Raw genomic sequence first — 24,054 nt, forward strand, 5'->3', positions numbered from 1 at the left:
GACAAACTGATGTTACTCCTCAATTATATTTTGGAGGAAAACTATTTTATTTTTAATTTGCCCAGAATGCGTATGTAAAAATGAAAGCTGAGTAGAAATTCTAGGCAGTGAATTGCACAGAACAATGCTCACTTGGTATTCATCCTAGGTCTTAAATAAGTGTAGCCTGCCAAATGCAGCCCACTGGACTATTTTCAACCTTATTATCCAATTTCTTTTTCTAGAACCTCTGTTCCATTTCCTCCTTCCTATCAGACATTTAGTTCATGGTTTTTAAAGCTCTTTGCCACAGGGGTAGGGAAGAGGGAAAAGGAAGACAAGAACACATTTATCTTCCTAACTGAAGCAGCTCTAAACCATCAGTAGATGCGGAAAAGATTGACCATGACAAAGAACTTTAAATTGTTAGGTTCTTATAGCCTGAGTGTCTCTAATGCTTCATGATTTCAGCAATGTGGGAAGGGATATTCAGTCAACCTTTCAAAGGAACGGTGTGGCTGTGGTGACTTCTCTGCTCTTCTTAGACTTGTGTTTCTGCCAGAGGGTCATTAGAGGGTCATATTTGCTATGGGCCTCCCAGAGATCCCATGGTGGGTGAGGGGAGAGAAAAAAGAAGGAAGACACTTTAAGGTGTCCGCGCATCACAGCGTCACTACTCAGACAAACCCCAAACAACCCTGGAGACTTCACAGGCTGGTCCAAGGGATAGAGAAGCTGGACAACCAGAAATTATTTCCACTAATGATACCTAGTTAGGAAGCTAACTAGATTTAAAAAAAAGACTTTCCATTGGAATCCTACGTAGCTAAATTACTCTGCCAAAATTAGAAGATACAACAAGGATAAAGCAATAAAAAATCATGAAATCTAAACGCCATAAGGAGAACCGTAGATCCTTCTATTCAATTCTACACATGAACAGAGAGTGTTGGAACTCTACCCACCTTCCCTTCTTCCTCCCCTCCCACAGGCTGTTGTACATCGAAAGCATTTTTTCATATTACCTGGGAAAATAATCAGTATGCTTTTTGTGATGAAAACTGATTTTTGCTTTTAAGCTTTTTATTCTTTACACAAAATTTACCCATTGTACCTAGTGAAAGAACAAAATCCAGATAAATAAAAGTTAATCACCTTCCCCTGCTCCTTCTCTCACCATTGCAACAAATCACCACAGTCAACTGAAATAATTAACATTTTTTAAAGCTGCATCACATCCCAAAATATGAAGGTACGACAATTGATGCAATTGTTCCCGGCAATGACTAACGTTTGGGTTATTTTAGTTGTCTTAGGTTTTTGTCATTTCACAAAGAATACTGCACCACGTGAACACACATATGCACACACATATGCGAACACAGTAACATCAGTACCCATTATACGGGTAACTTGATTGCTATGGGACAGTCTCCCAAACAGGGCTTTCAGAAACGCTGCAACCATCTTTCATATTCCCACCAGCAAAATAGTAACATGTGGGAAACAGTTACAGAATATGCTATGCAGTTAAAACATTTCATAAAGCAAAGTCCATAGACTTTTAGGTATCTATCAGTTTAAGGTGATTTTTAACTTTGGGATGTGTTTACACTGATTCATTTAGAGAGGCTGCAATAATAAGATATTTATACAGGAATCTCTGTAAGAATAAAGCCTATACTGGGGTTGATTTTAATTTACCTTTTTTTGACACTTCTGCCCCATTGAGTTCTTTTTGTGCTTCTTCAATTTTGTCTAAGAAAAACAGCAACAAAAAATTATAAGTCAATTCATCATACACAAATAAGAATACAGTAAAACAAATATATTACTTATAAACAGTACCTGATGCATAGTAATAAATATTTGTTGAATGAATGATTTATGAAACAAATATGTGTAAACTGTTAAAGTAATAATAAAGTCCTTTCAAAAATTATACTTATAATTTTAATTATGTCTTAGTCACAAGGACTACTTCCAACTGTTTCCACAATGCAAGTAATTAGTGCATTTTAAATACTGAACCATAGTTTAAAAATGTTTAGCTGATTAATAAAAGTATGTCAACATAATACTTTCTTTATGAAGACACACAGATTTTATTAGAGAGATACAGCAAATGCCTACTGGCTTAGAAACAAGTCTAAGCAAAGTTCATAGATAGCCTCAGACCTAAGCCAAACATGGAAGAAATAAAAGAAAGGATGGAAAAAATAAAGGAAATGATGGGCTGAAGAGCAGCAACACAATACCCGTCACTTCTGCCAACCCTTGATTACAGAATAGTTATCCATGAAGTGTGAGGGTAGAATACTGCATTAAAGAGATACCAGATAAAACTAATGACTACAGAAGTGCTATATATGCACGCAGTTTTGAAAGAAGCAATAACTAACGAAGAGCTGGGATGGCTGCCTCAGGAGTGGATGGGAGAGGGAGGCACGTGGGCCCAGAGCCTGTAGGTCTCCCATGTGAGCTTTGAGCACAATTAGATTTTGTAAATAAGCACACGTTCTACTTTGGTAACAATTAATTTAAATTTTATAAGGATATACATATTTGATGATCATGACAGCAACCAATTCCAAATTTAATACAGTGGTCTAAGTGCTAATTATAATGGTAAAAGTAACAAAATTCCTAGGGTACTATTTTGTACTGAAATGAATACAGTAACCATAATTATGCAACATTTTAGACAGTCCCTTGGCGTACAGTTTAAATGCTTTTGGTATGTCAGCCATTCATGCCTCCCAGCATCCACCAGCAGCTCCCCAAATGCCCTCCACTGGCCATGGAAGATGCAGCCTCCAAAATGGCATCCTTCCCCAACTAAATAGATCCCACCATATGCCCTTCAAGCCCTGGTTCTATCTGCCTTTTCCCCATCAGCCTTTCCAGAAAAGCCAGAAATCCACAGAACTTTCGATTTACTGATCATACTTCTTTCAACTGCATATTGATCCATCCAGGCTGCCATATCAAGGGGGAGGGGGAGCATCAGATTAAAGGAAACAAGCAATGGTTAATCATAACTAAATCTTCACCCTGACAAATGCACTCCCCACAGCAATGTCCTATTTGCTTCCTGCTAATTACCAGATCCAGGATAAGATCTGAGGGGAGAAGAGACAATCTTTGGAAATAATACAATATTTTCTCATTTACAAACTTTAGTTATTTCTCATGAAATGATGAGTGAAATTGGAAAACAGTACTGAAAAAAAAACCCTTATTAAATGCAGAAAGTAGATCCTGCACTTAGCAGTACTTTTACTTCAAAAGGAGAATTCCAAATGTATGGATGAAATCTGTATTAATACAAGTAACAAAAAGACAAGGCCCACTTTTTCAAAAAATAAAATGTACTAAGTACATTGGAGACATTCAAAATGTAAATAAATATTAAATATAGTCTTTGAGAAACATAAAAATGAAAAGCACTATTATTTCTATGCCAGCAGTTTGTCCAAACTTGAGAACCATAAATAATATATACATATATATTATATATATTCATAGTAGTAATGACTGTGTTTAAGAGTTTATGCACACATAATTTGGCATTATACAATAAAACAACTTTTTATTAATAGAACCAACTGGGGCTCAAGGCAGCAAAAACTCATGACTTGACATGTATTTAAAGAATAGCTTCTATTTAGTATATTGAGGTTTGGCCACCTTCTATTTGTACTTTTTTTTTTTTTTTTTTTTTTTGCGGTACGCGGGCCTCTCACTGTTGTGGCCTCTCCCATTGCAGAGCACAGGCTCCGGACGCGCAGGCTCAGCGGCCATGGCTCACGGGCCCAGCTGCTCCACGGCATGTGGGATCTTCCCGGACCGGGGCATGAACCCGTGTCCCCTGCATCGGCAGGCGGACTCTCTACCACTGCGCCACCAAGGAAGCCCCTATTTGTACTTTAACATAACAAATTCTTGCAAAAATGACCTCAATTTACATTTGTGTATAAATCAGTAGATTTAGGATATCTAGTGTGTTAGGTATAGGTATCTACTTAAATGCCTTTACCTGGAGCTCCAGTTCAATAGGTAAATACAATCTTCAATGAGAGAGCTTATAATAGCCATTGTAAGATTTTGCCTCAATTTTTAGAAAAAGTCCTGTTTATAGTTAACCTATGTTTTATAATTCTCCTGGTAAAATATGATGTTTTAAAGACACTCTCCAAAACTACAGAGAAAGTACTCGTTTATTAGATGCTCTTAATTGGTTCAGACAAGGCAATTTACTAGTATTTAAAAGCAACGTTTATCATTTTTTTCACTATGACCCAGAGTAAGATAGTTTTACATTCCAACCAATTACACATGTGTATCTATATTATGTATATACATAATTCAGAAACCAACTTACCCACACTCTAATTTCTATCCTTTCCTAGTAAAAATGAAAAATGCTGCCTTGCTCAAATACACTGATTTCACAACCCACTGCTGGAGCAAACCTGCAGCTTGAAACTCACTGATAGAAAGAGCAGTTCTCAACCGAGGGCAACACTTCCCAGCCAGGACATATCTCATTGTAAGCCCTGATTGGCAGGGGGGTGCGTGTGGTTTATAATGGGATCTCAGATTCTGAGACATCTTCCATCATGCCCTCCCCAGTGTCACTGTTATCTGAGGTAATAATTCCACAAAGACTACACATTCAGAAATAAACAGTAGTTTCTCTGTTGCTTAAAAATAAAAACAGATATACATGCAAAATTGACATTCACACCAGCGGTAAATCTAAAATAAGTAACATATTGTTACTGTAATGAATTCTTACCATATTTAAATTAAGATGTAATTCTAATTAATTCAGTTTTTACTAAATACACTTGGAGTTGTTACCTGGAAAAGATCCCAGCAACACATGAATGGATCCATAATGGTCCCTAAGATCCAGAAGGGCCCATGGCTGAAAGAGTGGCAGGCTGAGAGGAAGGGTACTGACAGTGTAGGTTAGATTTTGGTTCTGCAACTATTAAAAATGTACACCTTCGTACAGTTTTTCTTCTCTGGTAAAGCACAGCAACTATTTGTTAACGGTAAAGGCTATGAACAATCTTGTTTAATGCCTTACATCTTTTAAAACTTTTGTTTGTACAAGAAAACAATGCAAAACATTTTGTTTTCATCATAGGTAAATAATTGTAAATAAAGAAAAAAATGTTGATTTGTGGAGCATAATCTGAAACCACTGAGCCCCCCCCCAAAAAAAAGTCCTGGAGCCCTTAGGAAACCACCGTTCTTTTGGTGTTCTGGGAAGAAGACTAGATAATTAAAAACAAATCATTTAGAAAAATAAAGCAGTCTTCAAATGAGAGCTCACAGCAAGCGCCTGCTCTCTGACCCTTGTCACCCTGCGGTGAAGTGGGGGCGATGGGCCTCCTGTACCATCTCAGATCCTCAACACCACTCCTCAAGAGCCCTGCCACTCAGGACATACATCATAGCTTTGGGGACCAACTCATTAAATTGTTAGGATTTGGTTCAACAACTGCTGAGGGTTTTATATGGCACTGAATGTCTACCTGGTGTCAGGTATAAAAGGAAGAACCAGAAACATAAAGCGAAAAGCATGGTTCCCCTGGAGGAGCTTACGGATTATTCTACCTCTTAAACAAACATTTTAACATCAGTTTGCTGGTAAACATAAAGCCTGATTCCCTGTGCAGCGAACACAGCTGTCATCCCACTCCCTCCTCTGCAGCTCCAGCCACACCCCTGCGCAGGCTCCCTCAGGTCCCTGAGACTCTTCCAGCTAGCTGCCCTCCCACCCCATCCCTTCAGAATGTCACCTCCTCTAGGAAACCTGCTCTGACACCCTCCTCAGAGCCACTGCTTCCTTCTCTGTGCCACCACCCCTGCATGTAGGATCCGCCTCTCCACTGCTATGTATCAGGTGATCATTAGTAACAACCACAGTTAAAGCGGACTGAGTGATTTCCTGGTCTTAAAAATGCTGACGGTAACCTGCCAAGTGACACACACAAGCACGGGTGCATTCTGAAAAAGGGAAAGAGGAGTATCTGCGCACAGACTGAAGCTGGCATTAGGTGGTTTCACGTAAGAGCCTGGCGTTTTATCTTCCTTAATGTTATAAATGATTCCTACATTTGGGAAATTGCATCAGTGTACTGAAAGCACCTGAATCAACTATTTATCACTCCATTAGATTATCAAGGAGTTAAATGATCTCTACCCTAATTCTAGTAGCTCATCCTTCTCTCCTGCTGTTCTGATAGGCACCCATAACTTCTGCTCTGACACCTAGAGGCTCTCCTTCTTCACTGAGCCCTAAAAACATAAAGTGGAAACACTAACAGTAAATTTTATGAAGTAGATCCTAAGGAACTGTAAAAGGCTGAAAGAGATACCATCTGATTGAAAAAAGATCACCATATGTGACTGCACTATTTTTACTACTGAATAAGCCTAACTCCCATGTCCCTCATCACACGTCAGTACAAGCTCCCTGTCCTCACTGGTAACTGCTAGAGCTATTTCAATAAGACTAAATATATGACAATGACGTAATGTTAAAAATGCATCCAATACCCATAACCACGTATGCATGGTCGTCTAAATGATGATCCCAGTGTTCACTACTAAATCAGCTAAGGAAACCTACCTTTGTAAGTAACACGTTTGAACCTGTAAGTTACACATCTTTCCTATCTCTAGACCTATGTCTTTCAGGGAGTCAGACTCTACAATAATGCCGAAAATGATAGTCTAGACTAGTAATATTTCAAACTGAAAAATATTGCTTGAAATAAGTTAAAAAAAAAAAAAAGAGAGAGAGAGACAACTCGGAGCTCATGAATTTGAAAACTGTGATTTACTAGTAAAAATTCTAGAAAAAAAATAAAATTACTCAACTTGATCCAGAAAGAGAAAAACTCGACTAGAATAACGAGGGATGATAGAGTTACCAGAGAATAACGCAGAATTACTTTTTCAGAGGTTAAAGGCCAAGATGGTTTTATTATCAAATTCTTACCAATTTTGAAGAATAAAGCTTTTCCTAAACTGTCCCAGAGTACAAGCTAACAGAAAAGGTGTTCTAAATCATTTTTAAAAGCTGCTATAACCCTGATATCAAAATGTGACTGAACGGGCAGAAGAATCAACACTCCATACAAGCCTCACAAATGAATATGGATGTAACAACCTACATCCAGAGGTATATTCCACAATTAGAAAGCCATGTCCAAGTAGGGAGCACAATAAGCATGCAAAGACATTTCAGCATTAGGAAGCATGTTATTATCTTTTGTAACAGGATGGGGGTGGGGGGAAGGTAATTTAAATGTCCAACATGTACTTGATTAAAACACCTATCTCTAGTGTAAACAAAAACAAAACAAAAAACCCTCCACGATAAATAAAAAAGGATATGCTTCATCATATTAACGAAGTGGTATTCTAATGAACACCCTAAAAACAGAGAAATTAGCCAATAACCTATCACTTCCTTTAGGAAGCCTTCCCTGACCCTTCCCCCAGGCCCTGGTCTGCGCCCCCAGCACAGTGTTCTAAGGCCCAGAGCAGCATTCATCACGGGACAGTCCGAGAGCCTGCATGCTCACCCACTTTCTTCATTAAAACTATATCTTATTCAACAGAGTACATAGGTGTTTAGATCACTAGAGCCTCAACACATATTTGTTCAATAAAGGAATTGCTATCGCTGAATTTACGGTAGCATTTATGTTAAATTAACAATTACTTGCAGACAATTTTACATGTAAAACAATAAAGGACTAGTTAAAGAACTATGGTACTTCCATACAATAGAATATTATTTAGCCATTAAAAATGTTTTAAAAATACTTACTGACAGAAAAAATGCTCGAAGTGTATTATGTAAAAACATTTTGTGCCACATAGATGTACATGTACATATACATACACACACAGATCTATAAAGAAATAGGCTCAAATGTAATGATTATCTGGGGGTAGAATATTAACAGTTTTAATGTTATTTCTATTTTCTTCAATTACTAAATTATCTATAATAAATATTTTAATATAAAAATAAATTTATTTAAATTTAATAAAAACTAAAAACCCTAAAAATGCGATCAAATTATTTTTTTTAAATATGTCGGCTGGCTATAGGTTCTAAATTCCAAATTTCCAGATCATATGAAAGACTCTGGGTAGTTTCTAAAACATAAAAACATTAATATAGTGAATGGTTCATTCAGTTCAGAATATATTTATTAGCTCCTGTGGGCTAGCCCTAAGGATACACAAAGATGAATAATCTTACAGGTAGGAACTTATAGAAGTAAATGAGCAATCCCCCTACACGCAGTAACTGTGTGACTAAGTCCATGGGGTCCTAGGGAAACACTGAAGGGTGTGAATGTGGCTGTCTTGGAAATAGGAAGACTGGTCCTGCAACACCTTCATGGAAGAAATAATACATGGGCTGAATACGCAGAGAAGGAAAGGAGAGATCTTGTCTAGAGGAGGAGGAAATTCAGGGAGGGGAGCATGAGGAGGATGGAGAGGCAAAGACGCAGAAAACAAGACAGAGTCAGGCACTCCCAGCAGTTCACAGCATAAATCCGGAGACAACAGGTCTAAGCACACAGGATTTGAGAGCTACCGTCTTACATAACTAGTTGCTAAAACCATACCACAGGGTAGGTGGAAGCAAAAATATAACTATTCTATGAAGTAATTTGGCCATAGGCATCAAGATCCTTGAAACCCATCTCTGTATTTTAATATATTGATTCAACTACTGGAAATCTAAACTGAGGCTATGAAAGGAGTGGAACAAAGGCTATTCATCAGAGTACTTTTCGTAACAGAAAAAAACCTAAATAACCGATGACACCCGGAATATAGTAGATGCTCAATAGATATGTGTTGAATACTTGAGAAATGGTTAAGTAAATTATGGTACCTTCATATAATAGAATATCAAAGAAAAACTATATTCTAGGCTTCTAGAAGGACCTACTGAGTCAGAAACTATAGGAATGGTGGCCCAGATTGTATAAGTTTTGAAAGCTTTGACAAGTGGTTTTAATGGGCCACCTACCCTCCAGTTAAGAGTCCTTGGGATGAGAAGTAGAGAAACCCAAGGAAAAAGAAAAAAGAAAAGAAAAGAAAAGAAAAGAATGGCTGAAAAAAAATTAGGAGAACCAAAAACAATTTGGCCACAGAAGTCAAGAAAACAGTGTTTCATTATCAAATCAGTAGATGATGCAACTGATAAAGACTGAAAAAGCTTCACTGGATGGAGCAATTAAGAGGTCCTGGTGAGGCTTCCCGGAGCCTGCAGTGGAATGAGAGGGCGGAGGGCAGAGGGCTGAGAAAGTGATGGGACAGGAGGTGGAGGACAGGATAGAGCAGAACTGTCTTTCAAAACACTCGGCAAACAACAAGAGAGTGAATTTGGGGGCCAGAGAGAAACACAGGGTCAAGGGTGGGCTGTCTGATTTGATGTGTTTTTCAAAGATGTTTATAAACCCAAGGGAAGGAACCAATAAAAAGGGAGTAAAGATACAGGCGAGAGTGTGGGATGTGAAGGGCAAGGCACTGAAGAAAGTGGGGGCCAGCGTCAAGTCTGGGCGGAGGGCTGGTTCTGAACAGGGAAACACCCAGGGCGACTCCCTGAGGTCAGAGGGCAGAGAAGAAGGATGTGCTGGGTAAAGTCTGCTGATGAGAAAGATGAGTTACAGGGAGCTCATATCCAACTTCCACAGTTTTATTGAGGTAAGAGGCATGGCTGTCTACAGCGAAAAAGGAGTTTAGCGTTTATGTTAAGGGGTCTTAGGGACCGGTAAAAATTAGACAGAGTTATTGATAGGAATGGAAGAACTGACCAATATTAAGGACAAAGAAAAGCACTGATGAATAGCAACTAGGGATCCATGAATGTAGAAATCCACATTCTTCCTTGAGCCCCTCCCACGAATTTAGCAGACATAATACAGCCATTATCTGATGCATAGCTATGGGCACCTCTCATAGTTGTCTTTAATTTTATCTCTTTTGTCTTATTTTTTTCTTGTGAATTTTTATTTCAAAGGGCATCCTATATTTCAAATCTACAAATGTAGGTTGAAAGCCATAAATAGTGATGTTAGCCAACAAATGCACGTTCAAATATAATCTGATGATACCTAACGAATATCTGGAAACTTAAAGCCACCAGTCAACCAAATTAACCTGAGCATACTGGCACCTTAGGTTCCAAGTCATTTTTCACATTTGTGGGCACACACAGACACACAAACATGCGCACACACGCATATACATACACATACAAATACATACACATGCATATACAAACACACACACCATACACACCCACACACATAAACCCCACACACATATACACATACACACCCACACACACATAAACCCCCACACGCACACACACACATCACTTTTTAAAATAAAATGACACAAAAACTATATGGACACTGTCTTTTTTTGTTTTAAAATTAGAACATCTCCACACTATTCCAATACTGTTCCAATACTGATTCATCACTTTTTCAATTAAAAAAAAGAAAAAGCTAGTTTACTAAGAAAATGAAACTTCAAAATGTCTCTATTAAAAAAAATCCATATGATCACTGTGTAGCCTTTCCTAGGAAGTGAATGATACACACACACAAACACACATGCTCTTTGCACACGATCTTAGGAACCGTAGGATCTATGGAGACCCTAAATCCAGGTTCTGATAGAGACTTATCTACACTGTCACCGTTCTGCATTCTGGACGAGGATTCGAAGGTACATTTTCACAGTAATAATGAACATGTTTTTATTTTTTCAGTTGTTAAATTTCTTAATTTCTCCCTAAATTATTTAACAATGTACCTCTTACTAGTATAAAACTATTCTTATTTAGCCACATGAAAAAAAGAGGGGGACAAGTAGGTAACTGGAACAAATAATCTGTTCCTTTTCCTAATTTACCAGCCTGATTATATTTAACAACAAGAGTGGAGGAGAGTAGACAAGAAAGAAAAAAGTACTGGTATCAATACATCAGGCATTGTGCTCGGCACAGTACATCTCATTCCATCCTTAGCACCTACCATGTGCAAAGCTTTGAGCTATATGCAGTGTCTTCCCTTGAGAACCCAGGCTCTAGTGGAGATGAAAATACACTAATGAAATAAAATATATTAGTGTCTAAGTATCTCTAATGTACGGTAAACAATGATACCCTCACAATAACAAAAGGAAGAAAGGACAAAGAAGCAAAGCTCTCATAGTACGTACCCCACCATAATCAATCTACTTCTGCTCACAGTGGTGTACAGTGGAAAGCACTGTAGCGGTGAGATCTCCCACTGGGTGTCCGTCATCCTGGGACAGCAAATTCAGGAACCAAAGGATCAGAGCGCTCTCTGATTCCTCCACCTTACCAGCCTAGGAGGCTTCCCAGAGTCTCTTAACTCTTTTAGACAACCATCTGCTTAACATTATAAAAACTTCCACTGATAGCAAGAATGTATTATCTACTCATTTAGAACTTCTGGCTTCTGGTAAGGGTGGCTTATATGGGACTCTCATATTAACACAAGAAAACTATGCACAAAATATCTAAATAAATAAATAAACAGGAAGGTACTGGATAGTGACCAAAAGCAGGCAAAAATTGGATGGGATTTGACCCTAGAGGGATGAGAAGCAAATGACGTAAGACCCACATTTCAGTGACTCTTTCCAGAAGGGCAGTCACCAATCTGTGAAGAGCACGTCTCAAGTAGAAAGCAGCAGGTATACTGGGCTGAGGAGGCAGAGGGAGAGTGTGGGGTGCTGCAAAAGCTGCACATTGAGTGGGGAAAGTCCCAGAAAAGGGAGGCCCAGAGGAGAGTCCAGAATCTGGGAACAGGCCCTTCAAGTCTTTGGCTGAGTCCTGAACTGCTTGTGTGGAGGGTAAGACTCCAAGGAACTTGAGGGAAAGCAAACACAGGCAGGCTGAGAAAACGGAGCAAAGTATCAGCAGAAGCTTTCAGTATTGGTACAGAGAATACAGAATTTGGAATTCAAGTCTGGCCACAATAGACAGGCCAGGTAAAAACCTTGTTATTTCCACTGAAGTCTCAGAAGGCCACACCTTAAAATTAACTTCACATCCTGGAATCAGGGCAAATCAAACAGACTACTCTGAAAACCCTAAAATCAATCTTCTACAAGTTTCAGAAGATCTAATAGTAATTCAACTGTCTGCTAAAACAAAACTCAGCAATCTTTAGATGAAGATGACAGAATCCAGAGCCTATAAGACATAACCAACCACACTGTTCTGTTTTTTTTTTTTGCAGTACGCGGGTCTCTCACTGTCATGGCCTCTCCCGTTGCGGAGCACAGGCTCCGGACGCTCAGGCTCAGTGGCCATGGCTCACGGGCCCAGCCACTCCGCGGCATGTGGGATCTTCCCGGACCAGGGCATGAACCCGTGTCCCCTGCATCGGCAGGCGGACTCCCAACCACTGTGCCACCAGGGAAGCTCCACATTGTTCTTTATATAATAAAAAATTACTAGGCGTGTGAATCATGAAACTGTGACACACAGAGTGAGAAAGCAGTACAAAGAATTAGACCTGCACATGACAAAGATGTTGTAAATAATGACAAGAAATTTAAACTATAATATATACGGTAAAGAACGTAACAGAAGAAAAAAAAGATGGATTTTGTGAAGGATAAGAGTAGAGGAATTTCAGAAGAAATATAGAAACTCTTAAAAGAATGGAAATAATATAACAAAAAACACAATATCTAAAATAAAACAACAAATGAAACAGCAAATGAAATACTACAAAAGAAAAGATTAGTGAACTTGAAGACAAGTCACTAGAAATGAAAATGATCAAACTGAAGCCTAGAGAGAAAAGACTGAAAAAGAACATAATTTCAAAGACCCATGGAACAGTATCGAGTAATCTAACACACATGTAACTAAAGTCCCAGAAGGAAAGGAGAGGGAAAACTGGGGAGAAAGAAGAGCTGAAGAAATAATAGCTGAATTTTTCCCAAATTTGACTAAAAACATCAACCTACAGATTCAAGAAGTTTAGTGGACCTTAAGGAGGATGAATACAAAGGAAGCCATACAGAGACATGTGCAGAATACTTGGGGATGGGGGGCAGGTGGTGAGGGGCAGCAACAGATTTTTAAATTGAAGAGAAACAAATGTCAAACTAGAATTCTATACCTAGCAAATCATCCTTTAAAAATAAAAGCGGGCTTCCCTGGTGGCACAGTGGTTGAGAGTCCGCCTGCCAATGCAGGGGACACGGGTTCGTGCCCCGGTCCGGGAAGATCCCACATGCCGTGGAGCGACTGGGCCCGTGAGCCATGGCCGCTGAGCCTGCGCGTCCGGAGCCTGTGCTCCGCGACGGGAGAGGCCACAACAGTGAGAGGCCCGCGAACCTCAAAATAAATAAATAAATTAATTAAATAAAAGCAAATAAAGATATTTTCAGATAAACAAAAGTTGAGAAAATCTGCATGAGCAATGCTAAAAGTGGTGATTTAGGCCTGAAGGGAAATGACAACAAAATATGTATCTAGAGTGGGGACCAGCAACCTATGGCCTGTGGACCAAATCCAGCTCACAACCAGTCTGTGTAAGGCCTGTGCATTATTTTAAACGTTAACAAAAGGAAAAAAAAGAACAGGAAGTACATGTGATGGAGATTGTATGAGGCTGCAAAACCTAAAATAGTTACTATCTGGCCTTTTTCAAAAAAAAATTGCAAACCCATGATTTATGAGAAAGAAGAAAGAGATGGGTGAAGGGAGGGAGGGGTAAGACAAGGCAAATAAAAAGGTTTTATTTTTCTTCAGTTTTTAAAGACAGTGGACTGTGCAAAGAAAAAAAAAACAGCGTATTATAGAGTTTATAATATATGTATAAGCCAAATATATGACAAAAACATCTACTTACCTAAAAATGTCCCCAAGCCCAAGGTCATCCCTAAATAATGAACTCACAACTCTGAATCTTAGTACCTTCAAGTTATTTCATATTATTTCAAATAAATCTTAAAGTACTAGATTGAAATGATTATTTTTTAAAAAACACAAAACTGAAATAGATGATTTCTTTTCCCCAATCTACTCTCCAGTACACATTACAAATAGCAAGCAAATTATCAGCTCTGAAAATCTTTTGAAAAGCTGAAAGAACTCTTCTTAAAGTTCTTTTAAAATAAATTACTAATTAGTTCATCCTATTAAATACTGCCAAAGTATGAGAGTTGACATCAATTCCAGGGGAGGTGAAAAGGCTTCTGTGAGGAAAGAGCATGAAGAAAGTTGTAAAGTAGAACTAAACATACAGTATATGGGACACCATGAGTAGGTGTTACATGGCAGGAAGTAAATATGCAGAGTGAGAGGAGAATGTGGTGAGAAGTCCGCATACTGAGTAAGGAATCAGAGAGTCTAAAATGACATGGGAAATTCAGGTTTTGATGGCTGGACCAAAGATGGTACCAGTCTGTGTGACATAAAGGCAAATGACCTGCTTTCACCACCATGTATTCACACCTAGCACAACACACACATACAACAGAGTGGGAATTCTATTCACATTTAGGAATCATTCAATCACTTACTATATGAACAAATGAATAAAGAACCAAAACTGGTCCTTGAGGGATGAGAAGTCCATCTGCAGACGTGATACTGAATTTGCAACATGAGACCGAAGGGGTTAGGGCTTATGCTAGGAAAGATGCTTAAAGAGAAGCCAAATAGAACACGACTGACTGGTTAAGGCTGGACATACAGATTTGGAATTGAGTCTAGACTTCTTTTTACTGTAATAGATTCTGGTTTGTGTTTTACCACGTTTGGTCACTAGAGAACACTGAAGGTGCTTTGTTCTCATACTACTTCAAGTGTATTCTGTAAATAACACTATTATCAATGAAAAAATTAAAAATCAGCAATAAGCTGAAAAAGACACTTCTGGGTGAGAATAACTGGGTACCTAAAATCACACAAGGGGTTTGGGTGGAGCCAAACTTTATCAGTTCACTAGTAGACGTTTTTCTACGGTTATGGATTTTGCTTTCAATTTTTGCTTCTAACTGCGGGGATTTGGGCAATGACATTTTGGAGTATGAAAATTTTAAATTTTAAAAAAGATCAGGTTCAGGTCAGTAGATATTATGTAATTCAATTTTTTGTGGACATGTGTGCATATTTTTAAAAAAGATGTTGCATTGTCTGCATAAACATTGCTGAAAAAAGTGACAAATGATTAATATGGGTGGTTACTTCTGAGCAGAGGATAAAGAGCAGGGGCAGGAAAAGGGGGAAATGCTCACTTGTACAACTGTACATGCTTCTATACAAGTTAATTTTTAAAATTAAGTTTATTACTCATATTGAAGAAGATGTATTACTTACTCATTTAAATATACATGTATAAAAATGTATGTATGTATGTATAAATATGGGTAGCCAAATCAAAAATAAAACTTGAATGCCTCAATTCCCTAAAAGTATATAAGTGCTTATTTACTTATGTGCTTAAAAGATACATATTATTACTTATGTGTGTGTACATATATACACACACACATATATCTGTAGATACATATGTATACATATGAATATATATGCATACTTTCAGATTCTTTTTTTCAGTATTCTCACTTAAACTCTGTATTCTTTCAAATTATTTGATGCCTGTCTCCTCCTTCCAAATGGAGGCTATTTTAACATTTACCAATCAGAAATAATACCATTATAAGTATTGCAATCCCCTATTCTTTACACTTTAATTTATCCAATTCAACATGTTAAGTCAAAATATTCAGAGGTCAGTTAAGAAGTCTGTTTTTTCAACTCAAAATAGTCCAATCTGCATCCCTTCTAAAGGGTAATTCCCTAACCAGCAAGAATCAGAAGGTAAAAGGCTATGAAAAATTCGAAGTAGGTGGTGGAGGGGAAACAACTAAAGTGAAAACAGACAAAGTCTAACAGTTCTAGTCGTCACCCACAGGTACAATCTTTATGGCGGGAATTACAGTCAAAATAAACTAAAATACCCTCACATTCTGTCTTTCATCAGGACTGTCAGGGGCCACTGCTAAGTAATTGTGTAGCGTCTTACACTGTCCCTGCCACTGCGGTCACCTCATTTTACTGTGAGCAATTCTTGCTTTAAGGTCTGACTCCTCACCAGCCCAGCAGGCCCACGAGGGCAGGGCAGGTAGGTGCTAACCACTGGACACACAGCAGGTAAACTGTCCAATACTCTTAAAACTGGCATCAGATAAATGTCTTAAGTCCTAACCATTCTATACCTTATAAGGCTACTCAAAAGCAGGGAAGAATTAAAATTTGATAAGCACAAGAAAAATAGACCTTAAAAAAAAATCCAAACTCAAAAAGTTTGAATTAACTACATCTTTTAAACAATCTTTATTATCTCTTCTGTGCTTTAGGTTCATAATTGGCCTAGAGTAACTCAGTTCCCCAATTTTTCATAGTTTCACAGAGAAAAACAGAAATAGAAGAAAATATATAGCATATAACAATTTCCAATTACTAATATTCTGTGCTATAATTTTACATGGAAAAGATATGAACTACTGAGTGACCTAGTTCATTACAAAGACAAAATGTAAAGAAGTGCAGAAATCTATAGGTGGTCACCTGTGTGACCCACAATATTAAGGGTCAACTACGAGCTTAAATGTTGGCTTTTTATCACTGGCCAACACGTTCAGAGAGAAAGTCCCTAAACTGATTTTCAGAAACAAATTTAACGCTTAGAAAACACATCATTGAATCTGCTAATTACATTCTATTAAATTTTATTTTAGGAAAATAAATTATTTGGGAACCATTCACATTACTGTTTGAGGCCATTAGCCTAAATAATCAAATAACAGTTCATACAATTTTGTATACGTCTGCAAGTGCACGTTTATAATGGATGTGTGTGTTTGTATAATATATAGTGTGTATGTATCTATTACCTGGTTTGAAATATACCCACCACACCATTATATGTGTACATGCACATGTCCTCTATTTATTTGTCTTCACCGTTACCTAGTATAACAGCTCACAGAAGATAATAATAGCATTGGGCCCTTAGTACAGTTAAGTGGTTACAAACAAACATTTATTTATGATAAATTTTACAATGCATAGAATTCCCAATCTGCATCTCTACAAACCAATCAGTAAAAAAAAAAAAAAAGTCCATATGTTTGCAGCAATCATCACGACCGAAACAATGAACAAATGTCATTTTTTCCACAAAGGAAGTACTTGGCTACCTCCCTCACTGGCAAGGACTCTGGCCAAAAATAACAGTGTAAAGTGTAGGCTTGTAACCTAGTATGTATGGATCTGATCTGGTCAAGCCAAAAATAGCTCTGGTCATTTATCATCTTCAGGCATTTGTTTTAGAGGCTAACTCTATCATACAGACCAAGTTAGGCAAATTACGGTGAAAACACGCAGAAATATAATTGAGCTTGAGAAACCTTCAAGCTCTTTTCAATAACATTGTAGCACATGAGAATACCCAGGATACAATTATTTTGGATAGCGAATAAGGTTAACTATTTCTTAAACTCCCTAAAAGATATGTTAAACAAACCAGCAAAACAGAATTAACACATTTACGCATTTCTGAAAGCTGGGGGAGAAACGACAAGTGACCTGTCCGGATGCATCGCGAGAATCCTTCCCCCTGAAAAGCTTCTTCTAAGAGGAGAAGCAGCGCTGCCTTTGGGGGGCGCCCACCGGCAGCTTGCCTGCCCCCAGCGCTGCTTCAAACTCGCGGGTTCCTTCTGGGACCCGCCTCCTCACGCTCCCCTCACACCTGCCTGGGAAGCCTTCATCGTCCTTCTGACCCTACTGGGGAAAAATCTATCAATAATAGCTAAAGTCTAAGTACTTACTGTGTACGGGCACTGCTCTAAGGACCGGATGGTACTCGCTCATTCAGTCCTCCCCAAAAAACCTGCCCAGGAGGGAGGAACCGCCCTTGACCTCTGTTTGACAGAGGAGCGAACCATGGGTCATGGAAGCAAACTTCACAGAGCTCATAAGGAGAAGCCTGTCTGCCACGCTGAAACCCAGGCACACAGCCTCCAGGATGTGAACTTAACACTACGCTATACTACTTCTCCATGTTATTTAAAAGGGTGTCCTGCCTGAGCTGGCGATTCCTCATCTTTCATGTTTGAGCTTCAACACCACGTGCTCTCGAAGCCTTTCCTGCTCCCCCGCGGGGGCCGCCACAGTGTGTGCCAACAGCACCCTGGCTCCTCCTGCATTGAGAGTATGTGCCCGCACGTGTGCGCACGAGGTTGCTCGTTTCAGGCCTGTATCACCTGCTAAAATCATAAACGCCATGATAAACATCTATCACGGTCCCCCAACGTCCTGACCTGCAGTATTTATCCATACCTTCCCAATTTTTCACGACCAGGCTTAAATCCCAACTCTCTGAAACTCTCTTCTATGCATAAATCCAGAAAAGCAACACTTTCTTACCTTCCTACACATCCCACAGAAATTCATCTATTCCATACTACTGTATGGAATAAAGCATCTATTTAATGGTATTTAATTGTATCCCATTTGCCCGTTGTTACTTGTGGTCTCACTTATTCCTTAAATTCCCGTGTAAATCTCTCTTCTATCTCTGAGATGTTTAAGCTACCGAATGGTAGGAAAAGGGATCCCCACATCACAAACGCAATCCTAGAAACACAGCATGGGTTCAAACGTGGTTGAATTCCTATCTTTCAGAGCAAGTGACCAGACTAAAAACGTCTCAACTACTTTTACTCAGGCCCACTGGGAGGATGACAGTGGATGGAAACTTGAGTTGCAAATGTCTTTTCCCAGAGGAAAATGAAGCAGCCAATAACTGACCTAACTGATCAGTAGAAGTGGAGTGGGGAAGTGGAGGAGGGGAGGGGGGCGGAGAAACAAGACCCCAGGAAGCTGTCAGGAGACGCAGTCTCTCTCTCCTCTGGCCCCTTTGTCCTCCCTTGGGCTACAGACTTCACAACCGACAGGCCTCCGTTCTGGCTCAAAAGTGAATTTCCATTTTACTGTGGTAGAAATCCCTGACAGACACACTCAGATACACACAACTTCAACAACCTAATTTCGTGGGGGAAAAAAAGGTTTTATCATCACTGCTGAGGAAATGGGCATTACAATCTTGTAATATTAACATTTAAGTTGCAACTACAAGTCAGGGATTTTACTCACTATTATTAACAAAAGTTCATTAAATTACTCTTATGACGATCTTACTAAAATAGCACCGTTAAACAGCCTGTTGACGTGACGTCATCTGCTGTGGAAAGAGAGGAATTCCCATCAGGCTTCCCTCAATGCTGTGCCACAGAAAGGGCCTGGAATGCTCTGTTCTTACCGCTTGTTAAATCTGGGGTATATACTGGAGCCACCATAGGGATGCACTGCTTTAAGTAATCTGTAAACTTCACAGTTGTGACTCAAAAGAAAGATAAGCATTTGCTGTCCAAAGAACTGATTGCGTTACAAGCGGCTGCACTTGGAGGAGAAATCTCTGGGGCCAGGACAGAAACCTAGGTAGGGACGGCAGGGGCAGGAACCAGGGAGAAGCAGGGGCACGCGCCGGGGCATGCCACAGCCAAGCGTGAGAGCTCTCACCTCTCTCAGGAGCACATCTGCTCGGTAAAGCACGGCAGAGCATTCAGGTTTTAAATATGCAGTCATTTGGCAGTCACAGACCGTAAGACCCATGGTTTCCAATATTCATGAAGGCCCAGGACATTCAGTCATTTCTAACTTTGCCGAGAAACACATGTGGGTCCCGTGCACAGCGGAGCAGGCACCCAGGGTTCACTGGGCCGGTGAGTCAGCCTGCAGACTGCCCTGCGTCCACTCCTCAAACCTTACTGCTCTTTACCCTTTGTTGTTAAGGGTGCAGTATTCCAGCAAGCCCCGAGCCCTCTGATTCTCCCTTTAAAAACCTCTCTAAACTGTCCACTGTCACCAGCGGGTCCAAGCCTGCGCCTCTCACTGAGACCTCGGCCGCACCTCCGCTCAGGCCCGAGCGCCTTTCGTGCCCCTCCCTGCTGGACTCCACACGCAGCCACACCTGCCACAAATGCCAGTCTGCTCCCCCACTTTATTCTCAGTTACAGCATCTTAGCCTTGTCTATTAGCACACTCTGTAATAACATTATGTTTACTTACTTGATTAATGTCTACACAGCTCTAGCAGTGGTTTTCGGCCAGGGATGCTTTTGCCCCCCAAAGGGTATCTGACAATGTCTGGAGACTTTTTTGGTTGCCACAGTTGAAGGGGAGGGCTTGGCATCTAGTGGGCAGAGGCCAGGGATGCTGCTACACATCCTACGACACACAGGACAGTCCCCCTCAGCAAAGTCCCACCAGTCAGCAAAGAGTTATCCAGCCCAAACCATCATCAGTGCCGAGGTTGAGAAACCCTGCTTTAAAATGATACATATTGGGCTTCCCTGGTGGCGCAGTGGTTGAGAATCTGCCTGCCAATGCAGGGGACACAGGTTCGAGCCCTGGTCTGGGAAGATCCCACATGCTGCAGAGCAACTGGGCCCGTGAGCCACAATTACTGAGCCTGCGCGTCTGCAGCCTGTGCTCCGCAACAAGAGAGGCCGCGACAGTGAGAGGCCCGCGCATGGCGATGAAGAGTGGGCCCCACTTGCCACAACTAGAGAAAGCCCTCGCACAGAAACGAAGACCCAACACAGCCAAAAATTAATTAATTAATTAATTTTTTAAAAAAGATACATATTTGTATAGGTATCTGAAAAAGGTTCAATATTACTATAATCATATTCTCTACTCCTCTTTTATCCTAGTAATTATTTCCAAATGAAGTAATAAAACATAATTTGGATTACTATCTTATATTTTAACATGATGAATGATAATACATTGTAACAGTAACTACTACCACGGGGGTGAGCGGGAGCAGGCCTCACATCTGCACTAGAACTAAAGTACTCACGTGTATTCTATCGTTAAGTGTCTATGAAAAAAACCGAGGCACGGAGAGGTGCAACTTCTGCTCTCACTTGGCTAAGGTGTGGAAAGCTGGGATTCCATCCCAGGATACCTGGATGGAAAGCTTTTCACACTAGGCCAGGCTACAGTTTTAACGTGCAACAAACGGTGTGGAGGTTAAACACTTTCATGGGTTCAAATCCTGGACCACCCCTTCTTATCTCCATGACATCAAATTACCCTCTAGACGTCAGCTTTCTCATCTATAAAATGGGTAAAAACAAAACAAAACAAAACAAAACAAAACCACCCACCTCGCAAACGTGTGTGAGATTCAGAAAAGACAACAAGCACAAATGTTTAGTACTTAGTTTGTAGTTAACATTCATTAAAAATTACCTATTATTATCTAACGCATATGCAAATATTTTACACCTCATCGCCCTTTGGCTTCCATGAGTACTCGAGAAAACTAATTTTGGTTTCCCGTTGAATAGGTGTACCTGGGAATTAATTTAAAAATTAAGAAAAATAAAGAAAATGTCAACTCCGTCAACATCTGTACCTAATAACTTATTAACTTTTATGCCTTTAAATATTATATTTAAAAAGTAAGGAAATCTATCCTTAATATATAATATTCCAAACACAAAAGAAGTAGAAGGTTTTAGTAAGCAAAATAAGGTTATCACTTGAGAAATACTTTTATATATATATATATATATATAATCTCTACATTTAGTGAACAATTTCTGAAATACCTTAATTTGAATTTGATACTTTCCAAGTAAATTCAGTAATAAAGCTGTACATCTTACAAATCTTTACAGCAGTACTATGTACCTCTATGTATGACACTATGTCTAGATTTTTACATAAATAACACTATCTTTATTTTAAAAAAAGACTTGGTTTGGCATTTCCTTCATGGATTTAATTAGGCAGTTGGTTATCCTTCTTAAAATAAGTTGCAATATGCATTAAGCAATCGATGACTCTCACAGCCGTACAATGTATATTCACACAAACCATTTCTGACTCAACTACTATAAAACAATCATTCAGATTTCATCAGAAAACTGGGATGTCAAATCAGTTTCTTTATATTTGGTAAATTTAACGTATTATATGATTTCCTCAAGAGAAACATATTTTTATTTAGAAATATTCTAAACAGCAGCTCAGAGTTTAAGCTAAAATTACCAATCGCATTTGTTTTTAAACAAAGGCATTATCCACAATGATAGCCAAGAGAAATCAAAAGATTAATATAATCATATTCAATTTACCACTGATGTCAAGAAAACAAGCCAGTAAGACCCCACAAAATGATCATACTACAAACTCATTAATAAGACTTTTCTATTTGACATAAAACTATTCCCAATAAAATCTATTAACAGCAATGACAAAATTCCTAAAATTCATCTCTTAAGATACAAGCATATTTATCTATAAAACACACAACTGATTTTCTTCTACCTGTTACATAGAAAAATTCTTTTAACTTTCATTGTTCCATTTTTCTCATATTATCTAGCTACACGGCTCTGTAACATCCTTTCACTAATGATTCCAGGTTAGTAACACATTCATTTCTGGTTACAGTCTCACCTACCATATTAGATCTTTCTGAGTGTATTATTCCCATCAGCATTTGACTTGCTGTTATGTCATTTCTTCTTATAACAAGGGCATACATTTGGTTTAATATGTTTACACTCTTTTCATCAAATCTTGAGTGTAAGAAATCATGAAGGGTGGGAATACATACAACATTACAATCCTTTCACTTCACATAGAGAATCCACAGGCACTTCCATAAACGTGTCTGTCACCCCCAGGGGTCTCTGCACCGTCACGTTACCAGCCATGACAGGTCAGCCAGCCCCCATGATCTGTGCCGCTAGCACACCTGAGCTCCCTGCCCTGCGCGTCACATTCTGCAGCAGGAGCACGGAGACAGAACTGCTCGCACAGGCTGTGGTCCTGGGAGTCCTCCCCCACTACCTCTCCATGGCAACGCAGCTACAGAAAAGCCAGTCCACCTCTTACGCAAATGAAAAGAGGCCACAAATGTCAGCAGTCACAACATTCACCTCTTCCCTTCCTACTTAATTTCCTTCTTAAAGTAACAGCAGTGCATTCTTATTTTTTATCTCAGAACATCTTCCACCGTTTAATGGATGGGAAAGCAATTTAGGAAAATCAGAGTTAAAAATCCATCTGTATGACCACTTACATAACGTAACTGAGAATCCAAAGACGGTTATGATTTGCTGAGGTTCATTTACAGAGGCAGTACCTCAGCGTGTGCCCTTTTGTATCTGGGCATCCTAGTATCTGAGATAAGCATCCTTTAAGATACGAACTATCCTGTAATTTGGCTTCCTTAGAGAGAGACACAGAGAAAGAGAGAAAGAGAGAGGGAGACCATCCATTATGATTACCAGGAAACACTCAGCACTCAATATGCATGGTTTCTTCTGCAAGTTCATATTTATTTAGAAAAATTAAGGTTTGTTTTTACCTTTTGACCAAATAGTCAATTATCTATTAATCATGCTACAGAAGGGAAAAGCTGAACAGATTATCCTTCAATTGCTATCAGGTGTTTAGCTTATATTGTAACCCAGCAGTTTCCTTTCCTAAATATATTTTAAAGAAAAAAATATATAATGGCTAGTTTACACTTCATATGGCTACAGAGATTGGAGAACAGAAGTAATTCTTGTCCATAAGACCATGACTAACAGCAAGTGATAAATTTTAAAATACCTTATTTTAAAATACATGTTTTACTCCTTAGAATGAAACAAAATATCAAATTCTGTAAATTGTCATCCAACATGGGATTATTAATAAGAATTCCAACTGAACTTGCATGGAGCAAGCTCCCATTGGTGGTTGATGAAGTACAAAATGTGATTGCTTTAATATCCTCTAAAAGATGTATTTTCCAAGGAAAAACAATACAACAGGATAATCAGTAAAAAATTTTAAATACACCCAGGTATGTGGAAACACTT

The 24,054-nt window shown here is 39.1% G+C and overlaps 1 protein-coding gene across 5 annotated transcripts in view; it reads right to left on the bottom strand.

Moving 5' to 3' along the window:
- Positions 1–24,054, bottom strand: part of HIVEP1 (HIVEP zinc finger 1) — a 142,672-nt gene that overhangs the window by 65,945 nt on the left and 52,673 nt on the right. For all 5 annotated transcript variants that reach the window (XM_082638220.1, XM_082638223.1, XM_082638221.1 and 2 more), the window contains exon 3: positions 1,684–1,737. In XM_082638220.1, coding sequence (XP_082494346.1) covers positions 1,684–1,737 — 54 coding nt within the window. The remainder of the gene's footprint in view (positions 1–1,683; positions 1,738–24,054) is intronic.

This window comes from Mesoplodon mirus, assembly GCF_964341445.2.
Source record: "Mesoplodon mirus genome assembly, chromosome: 12".
Lineage (NCBI taxonomy): Eukaryota > Metazoa > Chordata > Mammalia > Artiodactyla > Ziphiidae > Mesoplodon > Mesoplodon mirus.